Source organism: Vicugna pacos, chromosome 14 (assembly GCF_048564905.1).
Source record: "Vicugna pacos chromosome 14, VicPac4, whole genome shotgun sequence".
NCBI classification, from domain to species: domain Eukaryota; kingdom Metazoa; phylum Chordata; class Mammalia; order Artiodactyla; family Camelidae; genus Vicugna; species Vicugna pacos.
In genome coordinates, this window is record NC_133000.1 from 29,972,621 (window position 1) to 29,991,301 (window position 18,681).

The 18,681-nt window shown below is 40.3% G+C and overlaps 1 protein-coding gene across 1 annotated transcript; it reads right to left on the bottom strand.

Moving 5' to 3' along the window:
- Positions 1–4,669: 4,669 nt before the first annotated feature.
- LOC102527650 (actin, cytoplasmic 1-like) lies at positions 4,670–12,874 on the bottom strand. Its single transcript, XM_072976627.1, is given in 7 exon segments — positions 4,670–5,500; positions 5,502–5,725; positions 5,728–5,934; positions 7,688–7,781; positions 10,885–10,938; positions 11,800–11,858; positions 12,769–12,874. Coding segments are annotated over 7 exon segments (1,575 nt in total).
- Positions 12,875–18,681: the final 5,807 nt, after the last annotated feature.

Here is an 18,681-nt window from a genome sequence, read left to right on the forward strand (position 1 = left end):
TGTTTTGCAAAAGGTGCAGAACAAACAAGACTAAGCCTAGGACACAGGGCACAGGGTTAAAGTCAAAGAAACAGATCCAATACAGAATCAGATTTGTTCTTTTCTATTATCAGGGCAGAAGCCACTTAAGGATTTAAATTCCTTTAGGTTAAAAATAAGTAAAATATTAAAAGAACTTACATGTATAGGTTGGAATGTGCAAAGCCTATTTGGAAAAACACACAAAGGATTGTAAACAGTGACGCCTCCAGGGAGGTCTGAGACAACAGAGAATGAGGGAAATCTTTCCTTTGTGTATTTTTGTGCTCTGTTTGAATTTTTTTTTTACCATGTGCACATATTTCTTTCTCAGTAAAAAAGGAAAAAAAAGTGTAATGGAGAAAAAGAGTAACCAGCTCAGCAAGCCCTACAGCTGTGGAAAACTAAGCCGTCTTTTCTGCTTTAAATTGGGAGGGATTATTGACTCTGCTGTGCACAGGGCTGTTTTATGACTTCTTTTATTATTTATATCTTTTATAAAATAATATGCTATCCTTCATCCCTGCCCACAGTTTGGGGAAAATCAATTGAGTTTTCATTGAATTGTTTTACAAGGAGTAGAAATGAATTACAAACAGAACCCATCTTCAGGGCAAAACATGCAGAGTGGGTTTCCAGTGGCCATACAGCTAGGAAGAGTTTGCAACAGAGGCGCCTAGAGCTGAGAGAAGGAGTCTCCAGGCCCCACACAAAGTCGCCCAGAGTGGCTTCTCCATGCGGTGCTGTGGATCCTAGAGGGGAAGGTCTACAGGATCCAGATTCAAGTCCAGCAGCAGCTGGAAAAAATAAGAATTAAGATTCTTTATCTAAAATACTTTATAGGTAACTAAGTATAAGTTAGTTTTTTTAAAAAAGCTGAGACCTTTCTAGGGGTTAAGAAGAATAAAAATATCTATATACTACTGCAATACAAAATACAAGGTGACGATTCTAGAATCTGCCCATGGCTGCACGTTGAATTACCTGCTCATGTGGCTAAGTATCAGAGCTTCTGATTTTCTCATTCTTTATTCATTAACTAAATAACCATGTGCTAAGATACTTTGAGAAACACTGGAACCACAAGATGAAGATGACATGGCCCACCCTGAAGAAACATATATCATAAACTGGAAAAATAGGCAATTTCCATACAGAGTCATAAACACTATGACAGGTATAAAAGGGGGCACAACTGGAACACTTAGAAAGGACATCCAGCTTTGTGCCAATATTGCCCAATTTTGGTGGTGGTGATATGTAAGCAGATACCTGAACGGGGAGGACAAAGTGTGCAAAGGAGAGGGAAAACACAAACACAAAGAAAAGAGGCAGGGAAGGGCACATGTGGAACTGGAAGCTGTCTAGCTTGGCGAGACACTGGAGCAGAGGGGCAGAGCAGGGGACTAAAGAGATACGGCTGAATACTTTGGCAAGAACCAAATCGATGTTTTTTTATACCAAGCTAAGGAATTTGGAATTTTTCATGAGGGCAAAAGATTAACCAATGACAAACTTAATGACAGGAAATTTTATTATCACACACCAGTGGCAGCTACATGGACTGTGATTGCTGGAGTCTGGGATTTTGGCCTCAGTCGCTACCAGAAACTTGAGAAGCTGATGACCTCCAGGTTTTCTGAGAACAGTGTCAGTGTGCAGGGTGACAGTCCCACAGGGATAGCAGGCGGAAAAGGAGGATACAGCCAGAAATAAACAGAGAACATAGGCTTCTTGAGATTTTTTTAAAGCTATGGATCATTATGAATAAATGAGGAGTAAGTATATTTTTCATTATGAATGATTGTGTTTTCACATTTTTCATTAGATATGGATAAGAAAAAAATGTAGCATAGTGTCTGTTGTTCACAATGGGAAGAGATGTTATTTACTATTTACAGTTTATATCATAAATCAATGTCTAAATGTAATTCATAAATTTTGTCAACATACATTCTTCTAGTTCTCTAGTTATATTTTTTCCAACTCCTGCTTCATCTGAAATAAGTCAAATATTATTTAAAATGTTTAAATTAAATGAGAGACATTATCATGGGAATGAGAGTTAGCTCATAAAATATGACTTTTAAATAATACTTTTAGTAACTTGGGGATTGCTTAAATAGAAAAAAAAACACATACCTAAAATAAAATAAATTCCTACTTATTTTGATTTTAGATAATAGAGAACATATATATGTAATGCTATTTAGATTCATCTGATGAAAAATACAATAAATACTGGCCTACTGAATACACATAATTTCACTTTTTATTGTTTAAACAATTCAAATCATATTTTACACTAAATGCATTACTTTGCAGCTCTTAGAAAAACTGCCCGTTTTAAAAGTTTAATCAGCTTATTTCATTCTAATAGATTTTTCCTTTAAACGAACTTTCTATTCTTGCACTTTTATGAAACTAAAATGTTAAGATCTGTTCTATGCTAATAATATTTTTTTAGCACAGAATCTTAAATACATAAAATGAAGAAAGTGGTTCTGTTGTAATGTCTTGTTAAAATTCTACTGGCAAAAATTAAACAAATGCATTTTGCTCTCTGTATATGACTAAAACATTTATTTCAGAAAATCTCCTTGAGAGGGGAGGGTATAGTTCAGTGACAGAGCACATGCTTAGCATGCACAAGGTCCTGGATTCAATCCCTAGTATCTCCATTAAATAAAAAAACAAATATCATCAATGTAACAACACTGAAATGAAATAATTAAAGTTGAAATACAATTGACCTGTTAGCAAGTGAAGCTTTACTCTACATAAAGCTCAGAATTCAATTAAGCATTTTAAAACACTGGGAAAAAAATCTTAGCAACTAATGATATGTCAGAATCCCTAAGAAGTATAGGGACTGCAAACTGAGAACTTTAGTGTATCCCAACATAAATGGAAACTTCTGACTTAAAGCTTATATTTTAAAAATCTTTTTTCTTATGCTTAGAATATCTTTTCCCAAATATGGATAGTAACAGCAGCATGTCTTATTTATGTCAAATCTTTCAATTAAATTTTCAAAAAAAAAAAGGAATTAGATATGAGAAGACTGTGTACATTTAAAATATTTTAGTGTACTTCTTTTCAGAATTAAATTTGTATTGCAAAATTTACCTGATCTGGATGTTTGTAAATCCTTCATTCCTCCTGTTTTATTAGGAACAGAATCTCACTCCAACTGTAAGCTGAATGAATTTTGAAACAAAAAAACTAATAATGTGCTTTTAATATAATCTATAGTAATAATTCAAGAGGGGAGGGTACACCTCAGTGGTAGAGTGCCTGCTTAGCATGCCGAGGTCCTGGGTTCAATTCCCAGTATTCCCACTAAAATAATTCAAGATAAAAGTATAAAAGTTTCCACCTTCCAGTGAGGATATTCTTCAGTAGAATCTAAAAGACAAAAGGGACACATAATCAATGGTATGTAAACATGAAAGCCAACTATACAGTCTTGCAGAGTTAGTACTGAGCGTAATCCTCACGCTTGCTTTGGAAAAGAATACATTAGGTTTTGGTGTGTTGTTTTTGAGGGGCAGTTAAGACAGCAACAAGACAGAAATATGAATCCATTACAGATAATAAATAAAAACAGGAATATAGGTTTAACAGGACATTCAGTTAAGCTTTCAAAATATGATTATATTTCAAATGACTTTATAAAATAGAAAACTGCACATATACCAATGTGAACATGCTGACTGATGAGAAAAATGAGATTTAATCAGAAGAACAAATCATGACTCCAAGAAGACTCACGCAACAGCATATCTTTATTGCAATTGACACCATCAGACTACAAGGATGTATCATGTTCTTCAATTTGCCCTGCAATTTAGGAAGACCACAGTTGTGATGACTCTTTACTTGAATGTGTAATTCACTTCACATCAGAGAAAGTTCTGTGAGTTGATCAGCTTGGATACACACTTGGAGAATAATAGTTCATAAAAATATTCATTTTTTTCCATACCCATGTGGCTTACTGGTATGCCTACATTTCTTGGACCCTCTAGCTTAGCCATCTTAGAGGGGTTTTGTTTGTTTGTTTGTTTGTTTGTTTGTTTGTTTGTTTGTTTGTTTTAAGGTGTGCACTTTATTGAACCGGTCTGTGTACTGGTAAGCCCTGGCTGTCTCCATGCCTCAGCCTACTCTCACCGGGACAAAAAGCCTTCATACATCTTAAGTTTGGGGACAAAAAACAGGGGCTGACCATTCAAAATAAAAAAAGCAAAAACAAATATTAAGTTAATTCTTTTTTTTTTAATTTGGAGAACATCACTTACACAAAAACAATCCTATCACCCTCCCCTGTGTGGACTTGTGTGAGGACTGGCCTTTCTCCTTGGAGAAGTGGGGCAGCTTTTGGGAAGGCAGGGGACTTCCTGTAAATGCAGCTCATGATATTTGTGATGACTATTTTAAAAAATATGCAGTCATTAGTCACAAGCTAGAACTTTGAGGATGCTTGATCCAACTGACTGCTGTCACCTTCACTGTTTTTAAATACTGAGTCAAGTATCAAAAAAGAAAAGAAAAGAAAAAATAAAAACTAAATAAAGCTCTGCCAATCTCATCTCCTTTTCCACCCAAGTTAGGTTTTGTCCAGAAAAGGGTGGAAGGTAACTCAGTCCATTTAGAAGCACTTGTGGTGAATGATGGAGGGGCTGAACTCATTGTAGTCCTGCTTACTGATCCACATCTGCTGGAAGGTGGACAGCAAGGCCAGGATGGAGCCACCCATCCACACAGAGTACCTGTGCTCAAGGGCCACAATGATCTTCACCTCCACCATGCTGGGGGCCAGGGCGGTGATCTTCTGCATCCTGCCGGTGATGTGGGGGTACATGGTGGTCTCGCTGGACAGAACCAACAGCACTGTGTTGGTGTAGAGGTCCTTGCAGATGTCAACGTCACACTTTATGATGGAGTTGAAGGTAGTCTTATGGATGCCACAGGCTTCCAGGCTCAGGAAGGTGGGCTGGACAAAAGCCTCGGGGCAGCAGAAGTGCTCTCTGCTGATGGTGATGACCTGACCACCGGGCAGCTCTTAGCTCTTCTCCAGGGAGGATCTGGAGGTGATAGCGGCCATCTCCTTCTCCAAGTCCAGGGCAACGTAACATAGCTTCTCCTTGATGTCACACACAATTTCCCACTTGGCTGTGGTGGTGAACCTGTAGCCACACTCTGTGAGGACCTTCATGTGGTAGTCCATCTGGTCCTGGCCAAACAGGTCCAGACGCAGGATGGCATGGGGAAGGGCATATCCTTCATAGGTGGGCACAGTGTGAGTGACCCCATTACCAGAGACCACCATGATGCCAGTGGTGAGGCCAGAGGTGTACAGGGACAGCACGGCCTGGATGGCCACATACATGGCTGGGGTATTGAAGGTCTCCAACATGATCTGGGTCATCTTCCCACAATTGGCTTTGGGGTTCAGGGGGGCCTTAGTCAGTAGCATGGGGGTGCTCCTCGGGGGCCACATACAGCTCATTATAGAAGGTGTGGTGCCAAATCCCCATCTCGTCCCAGTTGGTGATGATGTCATGCTCGATGGGATACTTGAGGGTCAGGATGCATCTCTTGCTCTGGGCCTCATTACCCACGTAGGAGTCCTTATGGCCCATGCCCAGCATGATGCCCTGGTACCGGGGGCGTCCCACAATGGAGGGGAAGATGGCCCGGGGGCATCGTAACCTGCGAAGCCGGCCTTGCACAGACCAAAGCCATTGTCAACCATGAGCGCAGCAATATTTTTACCCACGGTGAACTGGTGGTGGTGCAGCCTCGTCCTGAAGGTGGAGTGGCGATGGGCCTGTGCTGTTGGGGTAGACGTGGTCTTGGCTGTCTTCTCAAAGTTTCTTGATCCACTCCTGCAAGAAGGTATATAAGACACACCTAAGAAATAATGTATATTAAGTTTTCAATATTGAAATATGATTATCAAAAAGGAAAAATAAATTTAATGCCACATTACTAGATATTAAAAGCCTTTTATATTTCAAAGTCACTGTAGTATTTACTGAAAACAACAATTTTAGCATTATGGAATTAACTCTATTAATTTCTTTTGTTTCCAAAATTAGTTTGGTTTGGTATCTCATGCTAATGTTTAAGAGGCTTTTTGTGAAACAACCAACTTATCAAAAAATTATCTATCCTAAAAAAAAAGCCAATGCTTTCGTATTTAAACTAATCTCATTTGAATAACAAATACCAATACAACATATATCCTTGAAGCCTGATAGCTATGAGGAGTGGCTGTGTTTTACCCCAGTTCTAGCCTCTTCCTGCTTCTGGAATTCTCTGCAGTGGCAATGATCTAATCTTGCTTCAGTGAAAATATATGATGCCATCTAAAAGTTCTCTCAAGTTTCCTTATCAATTCCCACATCACCTACCTACTGCCTTTTCTCCTCCTTCCTTCCTTTCACTGCACCCTTCCCTCTTCAAAGGTATCCCTAGATCTGTGGTCATAATTCTTCTCATTTGGTATTCTTTGGGTGGATTATCCCCACCACTTCTTTTTCCTCTCTGCTAAATCGCAGTATCTTACATGGGTAATTTCTACTTCAACTTTTTGCCTCCCTCTGGCTATAAACTGCTCAGAAAGAAAAACAAAACCATGATTTTCCTTGATGCTGTTATGTCTTGAACTCTCCAGTAGCTCTTCCAGATTTCTCTAAACACACATCTACCCTCTTGCTACTTTGAGCGTGGTCTCAAGACCAACAATGGTGTCACCTTAGAACTTGTTAGAAATGCAGAGTCTCAAGCTTGCTGCTCAGAATGTGCACTTTTCACCGGTCCCCTGGGATGACTAATTAAAATTTGAGAAACTCTCGTCTATACTGAGTCTACTCGACTTAACTGATCCTTCTGAAATCTAGCCTCAACTGTCCACTATAACACTTCCCCAACCTGAAGCTGGATTAGAAGTTGCAAACTTTCTAATGGACTCTTTATCAGGCAACAGCATCCCTGCCCCCCCACCAATAACACACCCTGCTCTCTTCCTCTTCCTTATTCTCTTCTTTTGGCCTAGGTGACTCCATCCTATAAGGCAGCAACACACTACATGACATGGAGGTCCAGACATTTACAGCTGCCCACATCTGCCTGTGTTCACCCACAGTAGGTAGAACCCACCTCTGTGTGATCAGGTACCTCAGCCCTCACTGCCTTCCTAACAATAAGGAAGATGGGGACACTGGGAACATTTGTGCTTGTCAAACAAGCTTTGGTGCTGGAAGCTCATTTCAGATCCATCTCACATTTCAGAGACTCTTCCTCTTTCCAAAGAACTGTTCTACCTTCCCACCCTCTCCCACAGTCCTCTACATTCTTTTCCTTCATTTACTGCCTGTCCTCTCTGCCTCGCTCATTCTTCATCTCCTCTTTCCCTCCTCCTTATTTCCTGACTGCCCTTAGGTCACAGAGCATCTTGAAGTCAAAATAAAACTTAGCTCCTTAAAAGGCACTCTCAGTCTAATCTGCTGTGGACGCCTGTTATGTAACTGACCTCCTTTTCTCATCTTTTTCCTCACTATACCTTCACCAGGTGATTTTATTTGGCTTTTAGAATATATCAGAATTCATATCTGAAATCAACATTCTGTCAAAAGACTTTTTAATAAAATACAGTTCTTACCTTCTATTGGTTCACTTAATGTATTTTTCCCTGTTTGACCTGCAGCTCCAGATGAGATATCCACATATTTCTGTGGTAGATTCCCAGAGATGCTCTGTAAAAATCAAGATTAATAATGAGTTGCATAAAGATTTCCTAATCCCTTTCTAAGAAAATCCCTACATTTCCTAACTTTTAAAAAAATTTCCTATTTTAAAAGCAATTAGGCTTAAAATAAGAGAAGAATATCTTGGGAAACCAAATATTTAAATAGAAAACATCATATATATTCTCTACATCAAGTCTATCTTTTATCTTCATTTAACTTTTGATTCAGTAAACTGAACATGGAAGGCCAGAGCAAGTATTTTCACATGGAAAGTATTGACTTATTTTCACATTTCAATAAACAATTAACTTCAGAACACCTAACTCCATTTTGAATTACCCCACAAAAAGGAACACATTTTAAAAAATACCTATTTTTGTAGGTAAAGCTGAATTGCTTTGCTGTACACACAAAACTAACATTGTAAATTGACTATAAATCAATAAAAAAGTAAAATTTAAAATACATTTATTTTTGAACAAATATTTTAGTAAGTATATTTGCTATAAATTTAGAATATTTCTAAGGACAGATATGGATTTAGTATTAAAATAAGATTCTTGGCATGAAAACAAACCTTGGAGTCTGTCACACTGAGTACTGACAGAACACTGTAGAAGCTGCTTCATTTCAGTAAACAATGGCTTAGCACAATCTATTATTTGCTAAAACTTTTATAGCTAGGAAAACTAGTTGAATAAAGTAACAAAGTACTAAGAAAAACATTGATGTTTTAATAACAGCAAAAAACTTTAAACGTAGTTATGCAACTCCTCCAAAAAGCACAGGGACTGTCATAAGGGAAGGATAAGGACATTCATTTCTTAACCCTCCACACGTGCCAGGCCCTCACTGTGCACATCTTCTTTTCTACACACAACAACAATAATAAAAATGGTTATAAGGACAGTTACCCATTTGCTGCTTCCTGGTCACTCTAAGATGCTCGGGTACAATGATAAACAGATGTGATCCCCTGTTCTCTGTCTAGAACATCACTCCCCTGGGCTGTCATGTGACTTGCTCCTTCCTGTCCTTCCCTTGGCAGCTGTGGTTACACTCTGATTTGTGCCGACTACATAAATTCCACTCTTATTCCACCCCCATCCTAGCTACAAACACTCACTTTCATTAAAAAAAATTCTCCATTTTCTTTACCCAAAGGACTTACTGTGACTGACAGAGGATTCCTGTTTACTGGTTCTTCTGTTCTTATCACTACAGCCTCAACCCTCAACCGGTACATTCAGTGTCTAACTGCCCAGCACGCAGTTGGTGTTCAGGAGCAGGAATTTCTTTAAGGTCAAAACATCTAAAATCTCAAGATGGCCTCAAGTACCAAAACACTATATACCTATCAGAAATCTCTACTAAAAGTCTACTGAAACATGACATAACCCAAATAAGAAATCCACATGCCCACTCTAACTTTCCCATTCTTAACTCCACTGCCATTTTATTGTCCTTCAGGTATTGAAAAAGTGTCCTTAACACTTAGCCATTCATTGCCAATGATCATTCTGTCTTACACTCTATAACACTACTTCCAGACGACAAAGTGTTTTCACATTTGTTACCACTTTCGTTCATTGCACATATCTCAGAGGTAAGTGTCAGTACCATTTTACCAACAAGGTCACTGACATTCAAACAGCTCCAACAAGTTTTTCCAAGACCCCCACAGCTAGTGCATGACAGAACCAAGATGCCAACATATCTGTTGACTTCAAACACAGTGCTGGGCCACTAGGAAGCAGCTGTCCAAATCCAAGAGCTCAGGGCCTCCTTACCCCTCCCCACAGCTGTCAGCTTCAAACACATCATCACTGTCACTTACGTTACATCAAATATGGTCATGATCAAAAGTACAACACGCAGGCCACACTAACTATACAAAAGGGGTTCTCCTCATTAAAACACCACTAACCCAAACTTGTTGGTATACTAACCCCACATATCTATCACTCTTCATCATGCTTCTGATTCTCGTGAAATAATTCCTGCAGATCTATGACAAGGAAACTATAATAATTCCATTTCACAGGCATTTGATTTTCAAGGTCAATGTGGCAAAAACATAAAACAAAACACAACACAAAAACACTCTTCTTTTTAATCCAACCTATTTTTCTCTGAACCTGCCTAAGAGCATGACACATCCATTTATACAAAAGAAACACACAATTGGTCACAGGCTGGAAAATAATAGTTCTTTACTTTTTAAAGAAAACAACTCAAGAAGCCAAATCAATTCCATAGGACTTCTAAACATTGCTTTTTGTGCTATATACACTGGTTTCATTAGGTGAACCTGGAAACATAACAGATTGTACTAGGCACTAGTATGACATGTAGCACATGATGAAGTTCTAAATGGTAGACTGAAAAACATAAGAGAGAGTTTCGATGGGCAAGTGCAAAAAGGTGAGTAACTAATCTCAGGGCATCCCTTCATTTATATATTAATATAACTCACAGTTTCTACTTCAAAATAATAATAATAATAATAATAATAATAATAATAATAATAATAATAAAAAATAATGATAATGATAGAACAGCACCTCCAAATAAGAAGAGGATTCTGCATCTTCCTCTACTCCTAAATTGAAAGCTGATATGTCATTTGTAAAATGAAGTTAAAGAGACATGAATGAGAATATTTACCAATGTAAATTTTAAATACACATGTACATCTAGCACCATTCACAGATATCTCTATAAAATAAAGTAGCAGAAAAGAATTTCAGAAAGTTGGAGCATTTTCTGGAAGAAAAGCTAAGGTGTGGTTGGGATATTTATAAAGACAGGTGGCAAGAGTAAATACTTAAAAAGTAACAGATATAAAATTTAAATCTAGACAACTCAGAGTATTCTATGACCTATTTTTTTTTTAATGGAGATACTGGGGATTGAACCCAGGAACTCCTGCATGCTAAGTATTCATTCTATCTACCACTGAGCTACACCCTTCCCACAGAGGAAACTAGCTTATAAGCATAGAGGAAAAAGGCTATACATGTTCACTAATATACCCAATGTGTTAGTTTTGTGAGTCTATCAACAGAGGTCATGTGTTATGATCTGTTAGTTCCTCTGGATCAATTACAATATTTTCAGGAACATTCTCTTGTTTTTCAATTCCTGGCTCAGTCGCCCTTTCCTAGGAAAACAAAATAAAGCAAGAACCAAACTTCAGAAACCATCATATTCATTCACTTGGTCATTCAATCTGTCAGTAAGACAACAGTTATTTACTGTACCTATCAGATCACAAGCACTATCCTGGGAGAAGCTGGCAATATAAATTAAAGACAGATTTGGCTCTGTATTCTGCCAGAAGCACAGATCCATGAAAACCAATCACCATAGAAAAGTCTGAACAGATCAACAACTGAAGTGAATGGACAATGTAAGGGCACAAAGGACAGAAGTTGCTGCTTCATGTGCATAGCTCAGGGAATGCTGGGAAGACTGGGCTGTGTCTCAAAAGACAGTCCCAGTGCAGAGAGGGGGATGTGAAGTGGATTTGAGGAAGGACAGGCTGAGCAAAAGGACGAGGTGCGAAACAACATCTTAAGGTATATGGAAAACTAGAACACTGTTCCTGGGAATGAAAAGGAAAGACCCAGTATCCTAGATTCAACACGAGACATCACTTGATTAATTTCAAATGAGGATTGCTAAAAGAGAAAAAAAGAAACAACCTCACTTTCACAGTAAACTCTCTATATTCAATATACTATAATAAACTATAATGGAAAAGAACTTGAAAAAATAATTTAGGTACAGAGACTCATTTCACTAGGTGAGTCTGAAAAATGAACAGATGTTTATTTTGCAGTCATATGGCATTAAGCACAGAACAGCTTTTGAATTATAGATTAAAAATATAAGTCAAAAAATTTCATCATCAAATACTAACGTGAAAATGCAAAGTGAAAACAACCATCTGTTTATCTTTTATCATTCCCTGATGCTTATACATTAAAATAAGAAGAATATTAACCAAAGGATACAGTACCTTCTCATCAGAAGATTCTTTATCTTTCTCTTCTCCAAATTGGTAGATTGACATTCCATCTGTAAAATGTAATTACAGATATATTAATAAGAATATTACTTCTGTAAATTTTAAACACCCATATCCATCTATTTCCATTCATGGATATTTCAATTAAAAAAAATGTGGCAGGAAAGAATTTGAGAGTTAAAGCATTTTCCAAATGAAAAGCTTAATTATAGTTGGGATATTTTTGAAGATAGGTGGCAAAAGAAAAACACGTAAAACTAATTAATATCATGTTTGGAGCTGCACAACTTGAATTCTTGATATTTGAAGTTGTTTTTTTTTTAAATGGAGGTACTGGACATTGAACCCAGGAACTCCTGCATGCTAAGCATGCATTCTGTCTACCAATAAGCTATACCCTTCCTTGCTGCAAACTACTTTCTAAGCATATAGAAAAAAATTAAAAATCTCCTTCCCTGTTCAGTATCTTACTGAAAATGTTAGCTTGCTGAAGCAGAACAAAACTTTTAAGCCTTCTTTCACCATCTTACACTATTTCCCACATCAGAACTAGGGGGAGACAGGTCTACTAACACTTGAGGAAAAGTCCACAGGCCACTGGTTCAGGTGTTTTCATAACTAGTGATCAATTGTGGAAGGTCAGGGCTCTACTCACTGGAGAAAATGATAAGGGCATGCTTCTACCTCAAAACCCAGAATGCAGTTTATGTTGAAGGCACATGTGCAAAACTGACATTTCTGCCTTATGTCAGAGGACACTTTTTTACTCTGCAGGAGACACCTCCTTCCCAGGTCAGGTTGGGGAAGACACAGTCCATCAAATATGTGTGCAAATAGACTAGAGGAACATGACAATGTCCCCAATCAGGTTTCCCCATGCTTTGCAAAGCCCTAGAGAGAGATCTCCCCTTCTTCTGCAGTGACTCAAGAAAGAAATAGAGGAATATGCTCTCATCTTACCAAGTGGAGCAGCTGGTGGTGGTGGGCAAGGATGCACAGGACACAAGGGTGGCCCAAGTGGAGGTGGCCCATTGGGTGATGACAGGCCACTCATGGGGCAGACCATGAAGGCTGGCTTTGGGAAAGGATGGGGCCCTCTTGCATCAAAAGTAGCCTGCAGAACAGAAGGGAGACATGTGTTGGATGACAGACAAAAGCACCAAAAACCGACAAATGCTGGAACCCAATGCAGCAGCGGTCAGCACCGGGCACCCTCCCCTCCACCAGGTGCCCAGACATCAGCACAGAGCCACACACTCCACCCTCCCCTCTGGGGCCTGTCTGCAGCCTGGGCTGCACAGGAGGCCTCGGGGATAAAACACTGTCACCACACATCACCGCTTGTGTCTGTAAGTAGAGGAAGCCAAGGGACCTGTTCTATAGGATGAACAGAGGTTCTGGCAAACTGACAAAATAATGCCTTCCCAACAGGCATCCTCTCTGTGCAGGACAACCCTCCCCACCGCCTTCCCTGGCTCCCACAGAAGCTTGCTCTTTGTGGACTAGGAACATGGAGAAAGAAAGGCCGTGAAGAGCTCATTCTCCACATGTGGAATCAGAGCTGCACCTGGGTGTTCGCTCTGCCTGCAGGACCCTGCCAGGCCCTCTCTGCTCCCTCCTGACAAAGGGCCCTTGTCCCTGCAGTGGCTGCCGCTACAGAGATCTGGGGAGCTGGGCATCCTGGAGTCCTGCGGGGGAGCTGGCAAAGTGCTTCTGGGGGGACAATGCTGTCCTCAGAAGGTAATCATTTATCCTTATTCTCATGGAAGTCTGGATTTTAAGTTCACTACGAAACACACACTACATTTTTCCTATGGAAAAGTAAAGTGGGAAGTTTCAATTCCACAACTGACGCAAAAGGGATTTTAGCTCATGTGTAAAATCCTACAATGTGTGATGAGATAGAGGAGCAGCTCTGACAGCTTCCAGGGCAGGACAGACCCAGTCCTTACCTTACACAAGGTAAGGACTTTGGTGCCAATCAGAATCCTCCTGCAGGGAAATAGGCATTTTCACTGTGGGCTCTTTAACTTCCAGCCTCTATTCCCTACTACAAATGCAACATCTCTTAGAGTCAGGCTTTTCTACTCAGAGTACAACTGGAGGGAGCGTGGAAGACACATTTACCTCCCCAGAAAAGACAGTGATGATTTGTGACATTTACTACACCCAAGAAGACTCAAAGTTGCACAAAGCGTATGGCATAAAGCTGGAGGGAGGGCTTTGCTCACTTTTCAGTAATGAGGATCTGAATGGACATTCTAAACAGGTAAATCACCTGGCCTGAGACAAGGAAGGAGCAAAATAATGACAGTAATCTGTCTCAGTGACCCAGGAGCAATCCCAAGTGAAGGAGGTCAGGACAAGGAAGTTTGGAGTGAGGGGTCCCCCTCCTCATACTATTTCGAGAAACACACAGTCTATGTCTTCGGTCATCAGCCCCTAAGCACTCACTCCCTGATGACTTCTGTAGGCACCACCCAAGGTGACAGGTTGAGGGGAGAAGCCCACTGGCTCCTGGGCAAGAGTTTGAATTTGGAAAGGAAAGAACACACAATCTGGACACAAGACCAGGAAAGGCCACTGGGGAAAAAAATCAAGGTTGCCAGAAAGTGTTCCAACAAAGAATGACAACCACATTTACCTGGGCCTCCATAGCCACCTCAGAAGGGCAGGCACTGCCGTTCCGCCCTGGAGCCACACCAGGTCCTGCCTGAATCTTATAAAAACCAGAGAATGGATGGAGGATTATGCTTTCCTGCACAGACTTTGCTGAAGAAAAACAAAAAACTTCCAAGCCCCACTTCACTCTTTCCCACACCAGAATGAGGGGGAGACAGGTCTTGTAACCCTTGAAGACGAGACCAGAGCCCTGGTTCAGGTATTTCCATAACTAATCACCCTGGATGGGAGCTCAGGGCTCAGATCCCTGGAAATCAACACTAACACAGAGGACTCACCATACACTTCAGGAGAAATCACAGTTTCTACATAGGCTAAAAATTGAAATAAGAAGAGTCCTTCAGAGGAAGAGTATCAACAACCCCTGACCATCAGCTCCACCTCTTCCTCCTCAGCCCATTGATAAACTCTTAAAATCCTTCTGACAGAAAATGTCTTATGTAAGTGACCAGGTGTCATGTAAATATTTATGAAAGAAGCAGCCTTATAAAGACTAATATTGTAATAATTGGCAAAAGAACAGTGAATTATATGGAGACGCCGTTGGAAGATTTTAGAGTTACACATAAAACTCTAGAAGTGACACTACTCTATGTAGTATGTCACTTACTAATTGGCTACTCTAGATCACTGTGTCACACTTTTTATAAGAACAAAGGGACCTGCAAATTTAGTGAAGAAATGCCTGCTGTCTTAAAGCAGATCTTGAATAGAATACTTATCCACGAAGACAAATGAAGAAAAAATTTCTTCTCATCAGGACATACTGTCTTCATTCTAAAACCTTGTACATGTTATTTTTCTCAACTACAAGGAAAATTCTGCCCTCAACACTGTGTCCAGGTGGGAAGAGGGTGCTGACGCTCCTGAATTCTAGCGCACAGAAACCAACCACGCCAGCCAACCAAGAGCCTGGGGGGTGGCCCACAGTCCCTGGAGGGGCATGAGCTCCACACTTCAGAGAGGACAGAGCCCTGCTGGCTGGTGGCATGTGAAGAAAACAGCATCTTGTCACCCAGCTGAGAATGTGTTCTTTTCAGTGAGTATGTGGTGTGGTGTCCAGGAAACCCAACAATTGCCCAAGGGGATAAGAAGCCCATTTGGTGGCTTTTGCAGCAGAAACGAAGCTGCTGCACTACACAGTGTGCTCCTTACCTCTCAGGGAAGGATGCAGCCTGTGTGGTCCTCCTGCGATTGACTCCTGCCTCATGTATTCCTCTGCCTGCCTCTCTCTGCAGTTTACATCCAATCTTAATAGACGGAGAAAGAATGGCTTCAATAAGAATTACATCATCAATTCCCCTACTAGACACAAAACAGTCAATCCTTAAGAATCTCAAAACACCCTTAAAAATGTGTCAAAATTCTGTACCTTTGTTTCGGGTAGGCATTCTCCCTTCACAACTTGGTGTTTTTCCTCTCCAGCTCCTGAGCCCTGAGCTGTGGGAGAAAATCACATCAACGTTCAGTTGTGGCCGACTGTGCACAAAGGGAAGGGAGGAAACAAATTCTTACTGAGTTTTCTTGGGCCTTCTTCTCAGCAAGAGCGACCTGAAAAAGTCAACAGATCAAGAAACACCCCATGGTTAGGTGTTCTTAGGGCCACAATAACTGTTTGCATTAGGTGCTGAGGACTCATTGTGTCAGGAGGAAAGCAGGTTGCCTGGTGTCTCCAGGTGATCTCTGCTCCCCGCATTTGCCCGTGACATTCTTCAACTCTTCTCCTATGAGTTACAAATTGTTTCATCAGATAAAACACAATGCTGGGTGTAATGTTAATTAACCTGTCCAACTCCACATTATTTGAACTGCATACTTATACACATTATCTAACAGTACAAGATACATTTCACACGACTGTAAAAACACAGCAGATTCAAAGCTATTGCTGCAGTCACTCCTTCCATCACTATTATTTAACGCTTGCCTGTTCTGCGCTGACACAATTTCTCTTCTGGTTCTCAACATTTCCCTCACATATCCTGTGTTGGGTATCTTTCATCATAAAGCTTGATTCTTCTTTTCCTTACATCCTTATCCTATTTCTCAGCCTTACAACACGTCAGTCTCTCCAGTGACACGGTCATATTTATTGGTCCCACTGATGCTACACCAAACTGCTTTCCTAAGGTTGAGAACAACTTACAGCACCTTCAGAAACATCTCTGTGAACCGTCTTTCCACACAGTATGGCCAGAACTGGGGACCAGGAAATTATTAGTAACTTAACACTTTGTAAATTTAAACGTTTAACTTAACATGTGTAAAACTAAACAATTTTTCTCCTGTATTAAGTATGTATACAAATGTCTTCTGAATATTTGTTTTGCTCTGTGTATGATATTGCGTCTGAACATTTTAGAAAAGTTTTCAAAATTTCAACAGGGGTTTTTGGAGCTGCGGGTGTTTAGGAGATGAACTCACTTGTACTGTCGTGTCTCTTCTTCAGCAAATTTCACCTTCTCCTCTGCTGCTAACAGCTGCTTCTTTTCCACCAGCTCACATCTGTTCATGTCCAGCTTCCTGAGAGGGGAAAGAAACTCTGTGAAATTCTGCCAGTTTCCCTCCCAGAAATTGGAAGGGAAGAATTAAATATTCCTTTCATCCTTACCCATAGATACTCAGACTGACAAATACAGAGCAAAGAATTAAAGGCCCTCCACTAATACATAAGAAAAAAACTACACTCAGGCCTCTGGCAAGCATTTGGTATCTGGACTTCTCTTCAGCGTCTCCACCCTTAATCATTTGTACATAAAGTAAACACAGAGGAAAGCCCAAGTGAGGTGCGCTCTGTTGCCCCCCAGCTCAGTCTCCTGCAACTGGGACAGCGTAAGCTGACTGTGTTTCAATGTGGGAATCAGGGCTTGACCAAGTCATCACAACCAAACACATAGAATGAAGATTTATTTGATTTCTCCCACGGAGAGTCCTGATTTCAGTCAAAGCCTGGGGCAAAACCTGTTCTTTAGGAAATATAAGAAATTGTTTGTTTTTGAAAGTGGGTTAATAGGTGAGAAGTCCGTGACCTCCCCCTGAGAATGACAGGAAACTCTGGACAAATTATGAAATCCATGATTGAATGTACCAAAATGCTAACAATCCAGGAAAGAACATGAGGCCAAGATGGAGAAGAAGGAAGCCCAGGACTGGGTCCACCTTCCCCAGGGGTCACCCAGTAACTGCAGAGGAAACCATAGAGGTGCAGAGCAGCCCAGCAGCTTGTGCCCCCCACACACGGGGACCACAGTCAGATAGCTGGAGCTCACAGTCCATCAGCAAAGGTGATCTTTAGAGAGACCCGCAGGCCTTAGCTGGGATACACAAGAGCTACATGCCAGGAATAAAGGTGGACAGGAGACACATGGGCCTCAGGATGGCTGGCTGCACTGACTGATCTCAGCTGCTAACTGGGTTAACAGGATGCATCACTGCTGGTGCCCTGATCACCTGCCAGCTGTAATGCCCATCTTCTCTGTAGCAAGTTAACACTAGTTCTCAAATTTTCCCTATTTTTTACCCAATGTCTACAGTTTAATAAAAATGATAGACACATGGCAGGTCATGACATTTTGATGTGGTTGAAAACTAAGGACAATAAAAATGGACCTAGGGGAATCCAGATAATGAAGTGACTAAATCTGGCCCAAGAACCAGATAAAATCTCAAACTAAATACAAACAAGAACTCTGGTAACCAGTAAGAATGAACAGAAGCAGCAGATTACAGGAATCAAGGTCAAAAAATAAATGCAAATCTGTACTGATTGAATATGGTAAAGAAAATATGGTGGTAAGTATTCTGAAACATATTAAAATATCTACTTGATTTCACACATTCATTCACATGACATTATTTGTCATAATTAACACGGGAACATCTTTCTCTTCCACGTGCTTATTTATCTGTCCAGAAATATCTCTAGGGAAGGGTATTCTGTTTCAGCCTTTGGAAGTTGGCTTCCTCTCCCACTTCCACAGATCCAGATGCAGCATGGTGGTCTTCCTTTTTTTTTTTTTTTTTTTTACATTCTGTAAACATAAAACAATTGTCTTTGTATATGCACATGTGCACTCAAGGGCTTGGTTGTGGTGGGGAATGGAGATAGGAGAGAATCCTGAAGGCAGGAACCCATTTTTTACCTTCCCGGTGCAAACTCATTCTTACTACAGTTATGTCTCATTTTATTGC